General features: G+C 39.4%; 2 protein-coding genes across 3 annotated transcripts; both read left to right on the forward strand.

Annotated features, from left to right (window-relative positions):
- Window positions 1-117: 117 nt before the first annotated feature.
- LOC110040799 (S-acyl fatty acid synthase thioesterase, medium chain-like) lies at window positions 118-7,477 on the forward strand. 2 transcript variants are annotated; one of them, XM_089279915.1, is made up of 6 exons: window positions 118-251; window positions 1,289-1,430; window positions 2,223-2,322; window positions 2,955-3,118; window positions 6,124-6,203; window positions 6,846-7,477. In XM_089279915.1, exons 1-6 carry the CDS (start codon window positions 119-121, stop codon window positions 6,971-6,973), a joined length of 747 nt encoding a protein of 248 aa, XP_089136041.1. In that variant the 5' UTR covers window position 118; the 3' UTR covers window positions 6,974-7,477. The 2 variants fall into 2 exon arrangements, with proteins under 2 accessions (XP_089136041.1, XP_089136040.1); XM_089279914.1 differs by having other exon boundaries at window positions 119-251; window positions 1,286-1,430.
- Window positions 7,478-7,601: 124 nt separating this feature from the next.
- Window positions 7,602-9,372, forward strand: LOC110040759 (uncharacterized). The gene is made up of 2 exons (XM_020746027.2): window positions 7,602-8,028; window positions 8,180-9,372. Exons 1-2 carry the CDS (start codon window positions 7,881-7,883, stop codon window positions 8,608-8,610), a joined length of 579 nt encoding a protein of 192 aa, XP_020601686.1. The 5' UTR covers window positions 7,602-7,880; the 3' UTR covers window positions 8,611-9,372.
- Window positions 9,373-15,253: the final 5,881 nt, after the last annotated feature.

Consider the following 15,253-nt stretch of genomic DNA (forward strand, 5'->3'; position numbering starts at 1 on the left):
GAAAGTCAAACAATCCAGCACAGTACGAAAGTGTTTTCCATGACTCCGTGTACCACGTGATCGAACAATCTATGAATTAATATTTTCATTTATAACCGATTAGTAATTCTAGGCAGGCATGAGCTCAAAATGGCTGCGATGTGTTTATCAAAAGAGCAGTGCCGAGGTTAGACTGATCTGTTTTCCTTGGGCTGGAGGTGGAGCGGCATTCTATGCAAACTGGGGAAAGAAGTTTGCTGGCGAGATTGAAGGTTTGATGCTCTTTTATTGTTGGAGATTCCAGAACCGTTTGTTTCAGCAGAGATAAGCGAATGTCAGATATGTTTTGGATGTTTTGACGGCTTGTCTTTGATCTAATAATCATGCGTTAATGTCGGTATTTAGAAAGCAATTGAAAATCCATTAGTTTGCCGTCTGATCGACTCAGTTAAAGATGTTGAATGGAGATTAGTATAGAACAGGAAGTTGATCTGAAATTTGCATGGGAGGCAAGGAGGAGAGCAGAATTTTGAAACGAGTATATAAATATTCAGAGCGGAGGAAGTCGATCCTGGTGTTTTCTTAAGGCGATTAGACCTGAAAACAAGATCTCTTTCATAATCTTTAATACACTGATGCTTTAAATAATAGCTATATACTCAAAGAAGCCAGAGTCCAATTCCCCACCCCCAGGCACCTAGTAAAATGTCAAATTCCTTCCCCTAGGGTAACCTATTTCTGTCAGAGACACACCTTAATAATTGATGAGGGGTTTTACATAACTTACAAATAGTGTTTCAAATAGTTTTCTTTCGCTCACATCATGATGAACAGAAAAGCAGAGAATTCCCTTGCGCATGGTGACTTCCAGGATGGCAGAAACTCATTTCCAGGTCTTCTCTGTATTTTAAGATGGTGGCCATGTACAATTCCCGACCCTCTGGAACAACACCTAAGTGTCAAAATCCCTACCCAAGGGGAGGCTTGCCAAGTCAATTTCCCCTGGTTAGTCCACCCCTCATGTGTCTTTTAGCAGTCAAATAAACTTGAGCCATGCCCAGGTTGATCTCCTGTTTGGGTCAAATTCAGTTTTATCCAGCATCCCATGCCCTTTCACATGGGATTTATTATCTCTCCATGGTTCAGTCCTGTTTCTATCTATTATCAATATTTTTAACATATATTAGTTTGTTGTTTTACTGAGGAATCAGTTGTTTATGATGTTACCAGAACATTTAAAGTATCTGTGAACTCCTAAAATGGCAGGAATAGTGTTTCTTATTTTAACCGTACTGACTATTGTCAGCAGTGCATGGAGTGTGCTTGCCGGGCAGAGAGAGCAGATTTGTGGAGCCATTTATTGTTGATGATTGGAAATCTCTTCTGAAAGACTTCTGTAAGGATGTTCATGGGATTTTAAAGGAAAAACCATTTGCATTCTGGGGTCACAGGTTTGTGTTATAATTATTTTCTCTATCAAGCTTCAAACCCTTTCAATATGACCACCATCAGACCACAAAACTGTGGTTGTTTAAAGGAGTGGTCATATTAGGAGAAAAAAAAATACCGGTAAATAAATTAAAATGAAAATAAGAAAAAGGCTGACCAACCATTTGCTGCAGGTCAGGAAAAGTGGTAATAATAAGGTGGTCATAAGGCAAGGTGCTAAAGTGACTATACCCCATGTTGAGTATATATGTCCCCTCTACAGAGTCCTCTTTCTTAGATTGACTGGTGCACGATATTGTTGTTGCATCTCAACAAGATGTAAGCACAGAAATTTGATTAAAAATAAAAACATAATACACTCACTGGCCACTGGCCACTCCCCCCTCCCCACTTCCATGGCAACCAAGTTAATTTCACTACAGGGGCAATGACTTCTTGGATGGAAGTGCTTATTGGAATTGGGGTGCGTATTAAAAAACAGAACTCAGTGGGGAGCACTTAGTGGAAAGGCGGAGCTTATTGTAAGGGGGGTGTTAAATCATATATAATTTACAGCTATCGACTAACGATGCAGGCGAAACAGGTGGCTGCTTTTACAGGCTGAGTGCTGCTACTCTCTGGAATTTTAAATCAGGCCTGATGCAACTTGGGATATCTCGTATACTCTCTCAAACTTTGAAGCCATGATAAAGAAAAAGCAACAAAAATCTTGGTCTACCAATATTATCAATCCAAAAAATAGTATTTACCAATCCATGGGTCACTGACAAATCACGTTGTGATGATTATTCCAGTCTAGGAGCTGGAATTTGTTTTGAGGCAGCAAGATACCTGAAACTGCACTACAACATGCAACCAGTCCACATGTTAATATCATCGGCAACAGCACCCCAGGTCAGTAGAAGTTCATTATGAATAGACAACCATTGGAGAAGAAAGATTGCGTGAGATACCAAGAGAACCTTTGTGTAGGATGCTGGAGCTATAGTTTGGGTTTGTCACACGGTCTATCCACCCCCGCCCATGAACATTCTTAAGGGAGAACTGCCTGACAATCCAAAAATTTCTGTGTGGGAGTACTAAAGCTACGTCGCAGATGTAGAGCATCAGGAAACTTTTTCAAGCTTGTTGTTTGTAATCCTTGTCTATCTGTCCCTGCCATTGTATTTCTATTCGCTTTATTCGTTTTCCAAATTGAAAGTATAATATTAAAATTTGTAACAAAACATCAGTGTGAAGACTGTTCATTATGCCAGTGATGACAGACAGTCACTGGTAAAATCTAAATTATGTTGCTTTTTATGTATTTCATTTTTTTTTTTTTTCTTTTATTTGCTTTGCTCTGGACAACAGAATGGTGTTTGTTTCAATTTAATTCCAACCCAAGATTCCAAAAGGCTCTCATTGCAGTATTTTGTGCCCCTAAATCTTCCCCCTCCTTGCCCCATCGAGCCAAAAGCTGCTCAATGCCAGATATTATTTCCTTGTTAAGGTGTGCGATTTCCAATTCCCTCTTTTACTCACAGATACCAAGAACAGTGCTTGATGTTTCAGTTCTCAGTGATGATGAATTGATTCAAAAAATTCGCAGTTGGGGTGGAACACCAAAAGCACTGACAGAAAACAAAGACATGATGAAGATCGCAGTGCGTGTATTAAGAGCTGATCTCACACTCCTACACAACTACAGGTATGGTAACAGACCGCTCCCACTAGATCTCTCCTCTGTTCATATGATGACGGGCATGATAATTTTTACAGAAAAATGATCGAAACGATTATTAGAGGTTTACACTTCCTACATTACTTGCAAAAAAAAATTCGGACGAGTTAAATTTCGGACAAAGAAAGTGTCCGAAATGAAACCGTCAGAAATTTTTAACCATCCGAGCTTTTAAATAGCCCCAAAGCCATTAGTTTCCTTTATGGAGAGAACTCTAGTTGAGAAACTCCTTGAGATGCGTGAGGGCTTTATAGAGTATTTCGTATTTTCCCGTCGTTGTCTCTGTAAAACCTTGAAGGTGCAGTAAAACTATAATTTTTACATAATATTATGTTTTTTCAGTATAAAACGTATTTTGTAGGCGTAAATTTACGGAAGCTATGTTTCAGCAAAGTGTCCGAAATTTTTGTCTGAAATTTGTCCGAAGTGAGATAAAAAGTGTCCGAAATTTTATCGCCCGAAAAGAAACGTCCGAAATTTTTTTGCAAGTAATGTATTGGTTCAAATCGTATGTACTAGTTCCTTTATTATTTTAAACAACCCACGTCTTTACTACGGGCATTACTTGACCGTCCTAACCCTTCTTAAAGAGATAGGAAGTTTCCTCCCTCCCGCTCCCCTTGCACGCTACCAACCACCAAAACTGGAGAATCCAATTGCTTCAGAAGCATGAAGCGACCTAGCGCATTTCTCCTCTTGAGAATGGGATACTAGTTCTTCCCAGTATCCCCCAGCATTTTCTTCGGTCGGCTTTACTTATCTACTGATACGCCTGGGCTGGAGACGAATTACCCGACTCTGAATTTATGTTAGGTGACGGTTCATTCCTCTGAGACGACTTATCCGCCTCAGACGGATAAATCGTCTAGGTATAAATCCAGTGATTAGACGAATCATTTTGCGGCCAAATTCGTCTTCTGTTGATTTGTTTGTCAGTACGTTGTACCCGTCACAAGCAGACTAATTACCCCTCTCACTTGGTCAATTCCTCTGAACAGATAATTCGTCCCAATTATGAATTAAATTCGGCCAGTTAAGTGTCTTGCTCAAGAACTGTAACGATTGAGGGGCCGATCGCTCATTTGAAGAGCTTTATAGAAGAACTTACTGCTAGCCATGCGTTCTAAACATGTTTTATTTAAACTGACAAAGATATTGAGAACTTTCACACGGAAACGAATGCACGGCTTGAATTAGGTACTATATTGGCCTGCAGGCGCAAGGTGCAGATATAGCCTTTTCGAGCGTGAGGTTTGGGAGCAAGCTTGGATATTTCCCACAAGTCGAGATGCAAAAGCCAAGATGAAGAGAGAAAAAATTCCACGATGTTAAAAATCAAAAAAAAAAAAAAAAAAAAAAAAAAACGCGAAAGATCTTGGGAAATTTTGTATCGATCAGTGGGTAGTAGAAATCGATGGCACATCCGTTTTGTTTCTTCTCTTGTGCTGGTCTGTACCACTCATAATTCCAAGGACAGATAATGACCCGATACGCGATACTCATAAGTGTTTACTTGTAACAATTCCCTAAGCGAACAAATAAATTCTTTGTCTCACGTTTACAACGAGATAAAAGCTATATATAACAATGTATGCTCTTGACTGATAAGCAATGACCGCAAAATGTGGACAAATGACTTCGTATAATGGAGTTCAATGTCAGTGGAAAATGAATTAATAGATATCGGACCGATGAGGCAATACGTTGCGCTAATGATGCCCTGTTTACCGCCTCATTATCAGATACTGGAATAAATACATCATGGAACGACTATGATAACTGCCATATCACTGTGTGCGTTTCATGACAGAGATGATAAGGGAACATCTTCTGACGGCTAATTACTTGACCTTGCACTGATGTCATACGTATTTGGCGATTATCAAATTCTTTGAGTTGGTGCATCTCAGTGACAAAACTATCTCATGTAAGCTGGAAATGTAAAGATAACGTTAAAATTCAAAGCAGATGCAAACACCGAAATCTCATCGTTGACCATCGTTGTGGTTCACAGCGCACGTGCAGTTATTTATCCGGGGGGACTCCCATATTAAAAGGACGGGGGGTGCTCGTCGTACCTTTATGGGGGTTGAAAGGCGGTTTTGGTATCTCTTAGGGAGTTCAGCCTAAAACGTTCCACAGCGGGAGCTTTGCGGTACCTTTTAGGAAATTAAACCGAAAGACATGACAGAAGATAATGTTTTGGTTTAGAATTGGTACCTCTTAGGGGTGAAAAAAATTTCAAGCCACGCCCACAAAATAGGATGTTGGTACCTCCTGGTTTTTTTTTTTTTTTCAAAATTTCTGATGAGGACCCCCATCCTTTTTATATGGGACCCCCCCCCCCGGGTATTTATTTGGCGTTGTTCTTGTTGAGGTCGCCGTCGTGATTTTTGCCCCGTCTACGCTACCCCGGAGAAATTTGAAAACGGCGTTTTCTCTCTGACTGGAAAACGCTCTAAATGTTTTCCGCCCAAACTACGCTGGAGAAATTTGAAAGCCCAACAATTGCCCATGATTTTGGATTTAAGTTTGAGGAAGACTCGGGCAGCGAAATCACATAATTATCGTGACGTCACAGTTTTCGAAAAGCTCCGTTTTCAAAATGTTTTCCATCCACACTACTGAAAACGCAAAGCCGGCGTTTTCAAATCCCTCCGGTTTGAAGAGCATTTTTCGAAAATTTCCATTTTCGTGATGGATTAGTGTGGACGCTAGCTAGGCCTAACCGTAGAAATAAAACTGCGTTTTCCAATTTAACTGGCGTAGTGTGGACCCGACCTTTGTTTACTGTTTTCAAGCAGTATGTAAATAAGATAGATATTTTTCCCTCCAACAAGAGTTGTTTGCGGAAATAAAAATCGTGAACCTCTTTAGTACTGAAGTCTTGCCGCTGATGCGTGCTTACGTCATAACACTTTTCACAGACTCATTCGCCGCTCTCCTTTTAACAGCTTTAAAAATATTTCTAGGTTTGAAGCTGATGACAACGCAATCCTGGACTGTTCGTTAACTTGTTTTGATGGATCAGAAGATCTACACAACCAAGACGGTAAGTTGGTGATCATAATGCTCGTAGATGATGCCGTTAGTTACCCATCTTCTGCTAGCTGGTCTAAGTTACTGGGAAAGAGTCGTGCGGGTTTGTGGAGAAGAGACCAAATGATTGCCCTTTAAGTCTTCAGACATCTAATCTGTACAAGTAGTAGGAACGAGGTTCGGTTACAGAGCCTTTTTCACGCCCATTAATTTAACTGCCTCCCACCGCCCAGGAATTTTCCGCTTAGCCAAGCACTGATTTATATTCTAACTCTTGCTGAATCTTCGCTACAACGGTCAGCTCCGTACAACGGCCATCGTAGAAAAGCTCGAACCATGAACGAATCAGCGCTTCGAAACAACCTTCAGAAATTTATTTTTGCCCGAGGTCAAATTTTTACTTAATTCTCCTCACATTTCACCACATATCTCTTTTAGTGTAAGTTCTGAGAAATCGTTGTTCTGTCGAAGACTTATCAAGTCGAGCTGGGAAAGCCTAAAATTTTTGCGACGCTCAAAATCCAAAGGGTGGGTGGAAAAGGAGCGGCGCCTAGACTCTCTAGAACCACGGATTTTGATAAACATGGCTACGTGTCTCTATTATATATGCTAAGGAGAAATTGAGTGTCACTTAGGCACTTTCTTGCCCACGCAGGCTGGACAGAACTCATCCAGGGACCTTTTAAAAGACACGTCCTGCCAGGAGGACATTTTTACTTCATGGAAAGAGACAACGAACGTTCCGTCATAAAGCTTGTTTCTGCGGCTTTGGGAGTCCAATGATCTCCGCATCTATAATAAATTTGAATTTTGTAGATTTGGGTTTTCGTACCTGCATGCTTAACTGCAGTCCCGAGCTCGAATTACTGATCAATTCTCTTTAATGTGTGCAAGTCATTTATGAATGTTAGATGGGAGAATTTGGTGATAGGTCAGACAATGTCTCTAGCTTATATGACAAGAGCTGATCGCACTTTTAGTGTCTTCACACCACGCGGTGACGTAGTGATAAGTTTAAGGGAACAGTTATATAAAAAGAGAAATCAGTTGGAAAATGAATTAGAATTTAATAGAATTTAATGAAGCGAAGGTCTTTTTGGGTTTATCTGAAAACCTCAAGTTTCCCTCTTACTTGAGGCTTTTTGCCGGCGAAGAAAAATATTGGTAATTTTGGAGAGGTACGTCAAGAAAAACAACTGTTAATAATAAATGATTATACGGTCTGATTTTGATAAGTTGCCTTCTTCAAAGCTCATGTTGAAGGGTATTAAAAGATGTAACCACAAACATGATTTTTGTTTGCGAAATTCACGCAATTGATACCATGACCGGTGCAAGTTTAAAATTTTCCGTGGAAACCGTTACTGATATGTTCAGTTAAGAAGTTTTCCTGATCAAGTTATTCGCAAGGAAACATATTCCTGTGCATTTTAATGCAACCATAAAATTGTTCCACTCTGTTCCGTTCGAAACTATCTTAATTCATGAAAATCGCTTAGAGTAAGGTCAAAAGATAATTATTTTATCTCGTCCCGTCCCTCGGGTTTTCTAATACGTGAACGCGCGCGCGTGGATGACCATTGTGACCTATTAAGAAAACACGATTTTACATTACAAAGGCTTTTGTGTTTATACATTGCCATGGACGCCTTGAGTAGAGACGAATGGCTGACATATCAAGCGTACAAAAATGCCAACACAGACTAAGAAATCGGTGTCTGTGACGCCAACAGAGAGACCTGCTAAAGCAAAGAAGAAGAAGAAAAAAGAGTCGGGAAGAAACAGTCGACATTCCGGCAGTAAAACGCCCGCTTCGGGCGCTGATAGCTCCAGTGAAGGTTTGTTAGATTAATTCTGTTTGTTTATTCTTACACTGAAAAGAAAGGCCATTAAGTTGAATGTTCTTATTTGAAAGAGATTCGCACTTGCCAAACGCTAAACTTACAACCTTTTGAAACATCTTGAGCTGACTTTAGTCTGTTGACGTAGGAACCCGTCGAAAGTCAAGATCGAAGTCACGAGCAGACACCGAGAAAAAGGTTGCAAGCGATTTCAACTCGAAATCTTGCTCTTCAAGCACACAAAATCCTTCTTCAAGTAGCTGGCGAACAAGCAGTTCGGACGGCCGAAGCACAAGCAGCAGTGGAGAAAACTTCGGCGCAACAAGTTGTACAAATTCAGCTTCTTCGAACGAAACGCGTTCACGAGAAAACGCGGTCAACACAAGCACATTGGCCGTTGCATCGTCGTCGACTTTAACTCGAATAAACGAGACTTTAAGATGGGACTTTACAAAGTGTGATGATCCAGCTGAGGAAGAGGAACGGTTAAAAATCTATAAATTACACAGAAGGAAAAGATACATGGATTTTTTGCACAAAAGGACGGGTGGAGAACCTCAAAGTAGCTTCTATGCGTAGATAACTTTTTGTGGCCTAGCAACTCAGCGAAAACTATTTATAGTGTATTTGATTTTGTGACTGAAATGCGGAAGCTTCTCTCAAAGAGAGTGCAAAGCCAGATAATACACCTAACTGTATAGCAGATAGCTTGATAATTTATTTACATTTGTCGTCGACTTCTTGACATTTTCGGTCAAAGATCTTTCCATAACATATGAACAAAAATTTGAGAAAACAATTAAGGACGTGTTAATTAATCTTTTACTCAGTACTACGTACGTGACAAGGTCACACACGAAAGATAACTTTTAGGTTATTTACACAGTGTAAAAACCCCTTCTCTGTTTTCATTGAGAAGGACTATTAAGGAATCTTTGACAGCTAGATTTTCACGTTACATAAATAACGTATTTCGCTCGCGAAAAACGTGAGATCGATTTTTTGGATTTTAACGGCATTCAAACGAGAAGGATTAACGCGGATTCAGAATAGCTTTATTAGCATACACCAAACATAACATCCATTTGTTTAAACTGTACTATTATTCCCCGTTGGTTTGTACGACAAACTACTGTACATAGCTCAGGCTGTTTTATTGCAGACCTCAAAATGTGTAAATATGTGAATATGTTTTCATCGTGAGAGATGTAGAGTGAATTGAGTTTTAAGAGCAGAGGGATAATATATTGAAGACTAAAGAGTGTCACAAAAGACAAAAGTAGTATTGTACCTGAATGTTTACTCTGTAAAGCGAATACAACGAACGATTCAATAGTTTTCCATTGTGTGGACGATCTGCTATTAGGTTGTTGGACCTTCCCAGCTTTCTTTTTGCACGCACCACAATTGGCTTTTGAACAGTAAGAAAATAAAAGGCGGAAGGAAATTCTTTAAAGCTCTAATTTTCAGGAAAGAGTAACACTAAAAGCATGGGCGATGGACGAAGGATAGGAGCTGTATTTTCAAGTGAACATTTATTGTCAGTTTACAATGTCTATTCACAAGGGTTGACAAGTGTTTGGTTCTACCAGCACTCCAGCTGGATTTGAGAACAAGTTATTATGTTCCTTTCTTCTTATATAGATCTTTATTCACTGTCGAAAGTGATGGACAGTGTACTTGCATTGATTTTGGGCTAGTTTACCGCGTTACCTAACTCTTATTTTAATACCGGGCCCGAGTATTTTCTCTGCGGGTTTCCACAAGTTTCTTAGTTTTTCTGCTCTCTCCTACTCAGTAGGGCTCAAAGGAATTTATGTTTAATGCAAAATAGACAAAAAATGTTCCAATCCTCTGGGGAGGAGAGTTCTTACCACTGATCATGATGAACTATTAGCAAACTCGCAATCTGATTGATCGGAGAGGAACCACTACATACATGTACGTACTGATCGAGAGAAACTAGTGTCCGGCAGGATTAGTATTAGGCAGAACAGTGAAAGCACAAACTTTGTAAAGTTTTATTCTAACAATTCCTTCACTTTCTTGGCTTGCGATAACGGTTTCGTGGTTTTCAAATGTCTAATTAAGTAGTGGTCAGTGGGCTTAGCTACACTTAGCTAGTTCACAGGCATGTCACTTAAACTGAAAGAAACTGATATATCAACTAAAACATACCGTAATAAGCTTAAAAATCCCAACTGACGGGAGCTAGGCAGACCAGTTACAAGCTACGAGCATGACCGAGGGATCGAACTAGCGTCAACCGAGAAACAACTCCAGTTAAGTGGTCAGAGCAGGGATTGGACCCGCGACTTCCGGATGTCAAGTCCTGCGCGCAAACTACTCGGTCAAGCTGCCTCCTCAGTCGGCCCGCAGCTGCCTCTATCCTGTACGCTTTCGCTTCCACCTTTCTTTTAATAATAATAATAATCAACTTTATTTATTGAGGGTAAGACAGAACAGTAATCACTGAAAAACCAGTGGCCCTCAAACAAAAATCAAACAAAAAGTATTCATAACTGCGCGTTTTCACTTACATTCGACACAATTTAGGCACGTGACCTCGATTTCCTTATTCATTTTAAATCAATTCAGTTTGTGGTGTGTTGTTTTTGCAAAACCTCGTGTGATTGACACGTTGTTTAATCCCTTCCTGACAGCCTAAATCAACCGATTGGCAAATAAAAACCGAGAAAAATAAGATTTGTTTGTGATTCTTGGAAAGTTTATCATAAAGCGATCGATAATTCGTCCTATTCGGATGACGTCACGTCGTGTGAAGGCAACACACAGCGCTTTCATTAAAGACCAAAATAAATAAAACATCGAAAATTTGCGAATTCGACGTTTGCAACTGCTACCCGCCTGGAATTGATATTTACGTTTCAATTTCTCCTTTTAAAGCAAAGTTGCATTTTTGGCTTCAGTGTGGTTTCATCGGCGAAAAATTTGGACGAGCCGGGGAGAAAAAATGCACAGAAACAGGTTGGAAAAAAGTGGATTTTATCAGCCTCGGTCAAACAGATCAAATGCTCAAGCCAGCCACGTAAAAAATGATGAAGTAAAGCTAGTTCCCGAACTATATTCGGACGGAATTTGCTTGTACACATTAGGGCCGACACAAGTTTATTCCTACCACTACACTATCAGAACTACGTCGACGAAAAGTTACGTCAGCGAGATATTTTTCTACCCTAAAGTGGTGAAGAAAAAACACATCTCTGTTGTGGTTCACTACCCTGCCAGGAACAATGCAAGACCATATACGCTGTACAAAGATGTTGTATGTTTTGTGCCACGTTGCCTCGAACATTATCAGTCGAGAAAAATTATCAAGGAGCCAAAACTGGAAGCGATTTTCAAAACTGGGGTTCACCAACAGCCGAAGAAACAAATACGCGAATATTCTTCGTCCGTGCATTTAGTCCCTAAATCGATTGACACCGTCCGATAGACAATTTGAATTTGTGTTTTTTTTATGCTCGTCGATCATCGAGGGATTGTGAATAATGCGTTTTATAAATAGAAACGTGCTTGTTGTTTTTCAACCTCTTGCCAGTTACGTGCATTAAAGATTTATCTTTTCTCGCCGCAACATTCATTTTTTTGATGAAAGAAAATCGCCATTGAAAACCAACAATTATTTTAGTGTAGTCTGAAATGGTAGCTAGCGACGCTGATCGCAATAAATCTAAAACTATTGCCAGAATATTTACATATCATACTATTTACTCTAGAAGGCAGTGAAGTAAAATTTTATTGTTGAGGTATCAATCGACATTGGCGATATGACAAGATCTTGAGTGACCCATCATTCTGTTTACAGCCTGCATTATTTTCAATATTCAAATATGGTCTGTTAATTTTGAAATGAAACGATGAAATTCCGTTTATTTATAAGTTATATGAGACGTTTCCATAGACGAAAAAACTCAACGTATGAAAAAAAAAGGAAAATTGGCAGACGTGAACACAAATATAGCTGGCTTGGTTAACTGATAATTTGCATTCATATATATTATTTATTCGCAGAAATACGCACATGCAATGAATTTTAAAATTTAATGCCATCTGTCATGAAATGAAAACACAGCTTTTCGAACCGAAGAAGTTTTTTCTTAAAATAGTTTCCACTGATTTTCTTTCTGAGTTTATTACTGTTCAAAAGGCTGCAATGAAGTAAGAAATGTTTTTCCAGGGAAACATAATTATTCAAAATTGAGAAACATTAAGCGGAAAAGGTTTATAATAAACACTTGTCCTTATTTGGAACAATGAGCCAAATTTTACGGCCTTGAGTTTTTTTTAGTCCCAGTTATTACAGGTGTTCGTATGCATGAATGGAAGTGCAGTTAAGAATTTCAACTAGGAATGACATTTGAAAATTCTCTCAAAATTGCACGAGCGTTTAGGCTAGTGCAGTTTTAAAGAATTTTCAAATACATCACGAATAGTGTTCATCCTTCATGAATCTCTCGAACATTCATACGATTTGGCTTAAAAAATTACGAACGCGCGCGCGTCAATATTCACTGAGGTGCAAATTAAAAATTAACGATAAATTGGCCAATCACAGTGACGTAATTTTCTGAGTGATATAATAATCAACCTAGAAGTTCTCCTTAACACCTAACTTGCCACGAACTAAGTATTTTTTCGGAGTTCAAAAAAACTGATTGTCGTTTTACATAAATAGGCAGATTACAATCACAGAAGCCTATCTTCACCCAAAAAAAACGTTTTCTTTGTTGTATTGTGTTAGTTTTACATTATCGTTTTGCTACTTGTGGAAAAACACTGCTAACCCGTTGCTGCCAGAAGTAACAATGCGACCAAGATCAGGTCTTTCCGTCTTTTACTTTTAACAATTAATTATTAAACGTTTTTTGAGTATCACATCCCTCCGAAGTAGCGAGTCTTTACTCTAGCAACTCTTTGGTCATTACTTACTCTGGAATTCTGACTACACTAACACGCGACATTCAATGTGAATAGTTTATTGAGGATGCGTCAGTCAGTCATCTGATATAGATGTATTCAGTCTTAACACATAATCTGTATCCTTGCAAATTACAACTAATATTATACATTGAACTCACTATCTCTTTTCTGATTGGTCAAAAGCGTACAGTGAAATTTCGAAATCAGCGCCTGTGACGTCATCTCTGCAGATCATAAAATAACCATGTTAAGAACACTCAAGGTCACGGGTACTCATGTCAAGTTCGCGCGCTTTGTGTTGCTTGCCGTCAGTCAAAAAGCTAAAACGTGACTTCCAATTTTTTCGTTCAATGTATAATAAAACAATTGTTAGATTCGGTTTTTGTGATATCCAGAGTAATCAAGGTCTCGGTAAGGGTTATCAGCCGAAGCCGAAGGCTGAGGCTGATAACCCCTACCTCGACCTTGATTGTTCTGGATATCACAAGAACCTTATCCAATAAGCTATCGTGTCGTCAGAAAGATAATTTCTGACTAATTCGTCCCTCAATCATCAGAAATTACATTTTACTCTGGAACGTTAAAAGTAAGACTTCATCGGTAGGAAGGGAAGGGATAAGTGTTTGCCCCCCGCCCCCTCACCCCCACCCCTGGGCCGGCATGATCAACTACCTCAACCCTTTAACTAGGCCGGAGGAATTTTTCCTTCATCTCTACATTTCGCGTGGTATCAAGCGATCAACCTTTCTCATGCCATGTGTTGTCCATGTGTCTCGGGAGGCTCTGACTTTCGTATCCTAAGTAAATATACTTATAAGCGGATTTTTAAAATGTTGTCCCGAAACATGTGACGCTTGGAACAATTTTCTTCCGGAAGCAACGTTTCCTCGTTTATAATCTCTCCATATAACGTTAATTCTAGAAGGCAAAAACAATTAACAATTCTGAGTACAGTCGAACCTCCGGTTGCGACCACCTCTCCTCAGCAACCAGTTTTCCAAAATACCAAAAGTTTCCAAGTCAAATCACTATATTTGCAGTCTCTTGTAAGCGACCACCTCTCGTAAGCGACTGCGACCACTTTTAGAGCTAAAAGTTTGAAAATTCCTTTAGTTTTTAACCTCTCGTAAGCGACCACTTGACAGATAATAGAATGAAAATTGGATACTGTAATAGGGTTGTGTAACATTATCGCGAGGACAAGAGATGGAAATTTCTCAATGGGAAAGATCGGATTTTTTTCTTAGGATTGACTTTTCACGTGAATAGAACATTTAAAACATGGGGTAAGTCTCTGCAGTTACAATATGCTAATGAGGCAAAACTTTACCCCAATATGGTTTTACCTCTCGTAAGCGACCACCTCCAGTAAGCGCGTACGGGAGGGTCGACTGTATTTCATGAACCCCCATTGGATTGGTGATAAACAACAAACGAAGCCTGTGGTGCTGAGATTGTCATAATCATGATAATCGTCTCGTTTCCAACAAAAGCTAACGGAATAAAAAAAAAATATAGATAGACTTGATGTTGTGGATGTTTCATTGTCCTTTAAATGAAGGGATGGTTTGAAAAAAGGCGGCAAAAGTGTGCGGCGCGACGTGTGGCGTTGAATGAAACACGAAGAAAGCGAGACTGAGCTTTCTTCCGTTGTGTTCCTCGTACAAAGTCCTTTAAAGTCGCCTATTTTAATTTAACGAACAGATATAAAAAGATAAAAGTCCGAAGTAATAACGTTGCTGACTTTTAAGTGCAGAGGGCAAGTTACTTTTTACGGCTCCACGGTTCCACGACTCCACGACTCCACAAGTTATTTTGAGACGAAACTGCTCAAAAATCGGTCAAGTTCAACGAGATATGAAGAAGCAGGACCTAAATTTAAGGTAAGCTACGCTTAACCAAACCTTACTGCGGTGCCATGCGTAATTTTAAGATTAAATGCCGTGTTCACTTTCGGAAAGAAATTGTATTATCTTCCCCTGAATTCCATGCAGCTTTTCTCCACCCAATTCAGTCGCTTTTGTTTTTATACATTTTATACAGTAAAGCCTTTCAAACCCTGATTGACGTAGTTCAATTAATCAGCGAAATTCTGTGGCGTTTTGTAGGTCCAAGAATTGCGTTTTTTCTTGCATTCTCAAGACAAATCTGCTGAGCAAGTCACTTGTACAGCATGTTTTTCTTGAGAATGCAAGAAAACCTACAAAACGCCGCAAATATGAATATGATGTCTTCGAATCTGTCGTGTTTCGACATTTTTTCCGCGGACTCATTTTCC

This window comes from Orbicella faveolata, unplaced genomic scaffold (genome assembly GCF_042242905.1).
Source record: "Orbicella faveolata isolate gen_17 unplaced genomic scaffold, um_ofav_v1 contig_47, whole genome shotgun sequence".
Classification (NCBI taxonomy): Eukaryota; Metazoa; Cnidaria; class Anthozoa; order Scleractinia; family Merulinidae; genus Orbicella; species Orbicella faveolata.

Excerpts from the sequence above, each read along its gene's own strand:
- LOC110040799 (XM_089279914.1), top strand. The coding sequence starts at position 119 with ATGAGCTCAAAATGGCTGCGATGTGTTTATCAAAAGAGCAGTGCCGAG. Across the intron at positions 2,323-2,954 it reads CATCGGCAACAGCACCCCAG|ATACCAAGAACAGTGCTTGA; the intron begins GTCAGTAGAAGT and ends TTTTACTCACAG. Across the intron at positions 6,204-6,845 it reads AGATCTACACAACCAAGACG|GCTGGACAGAACTCATCCAG; the intron begins GTAAGTTGGTGA and ends TTGCCCACGCAG.
- LOC110040759 (XM_020746027.2), top strand. The coding sequence starts at position 7,881 with ATGCCAACACAGACTAAGAAATCGGTGTCTGTGACGCCAACAGAGAGA. Across the intron at positions 8,029-8,179 it reads CGCTGATAGCTCCAGTGAAG|GAACCCGTCGAAAGTCAAGA; the intron begins GTTTGTTAGATT and ends CTGTTGACGTAG.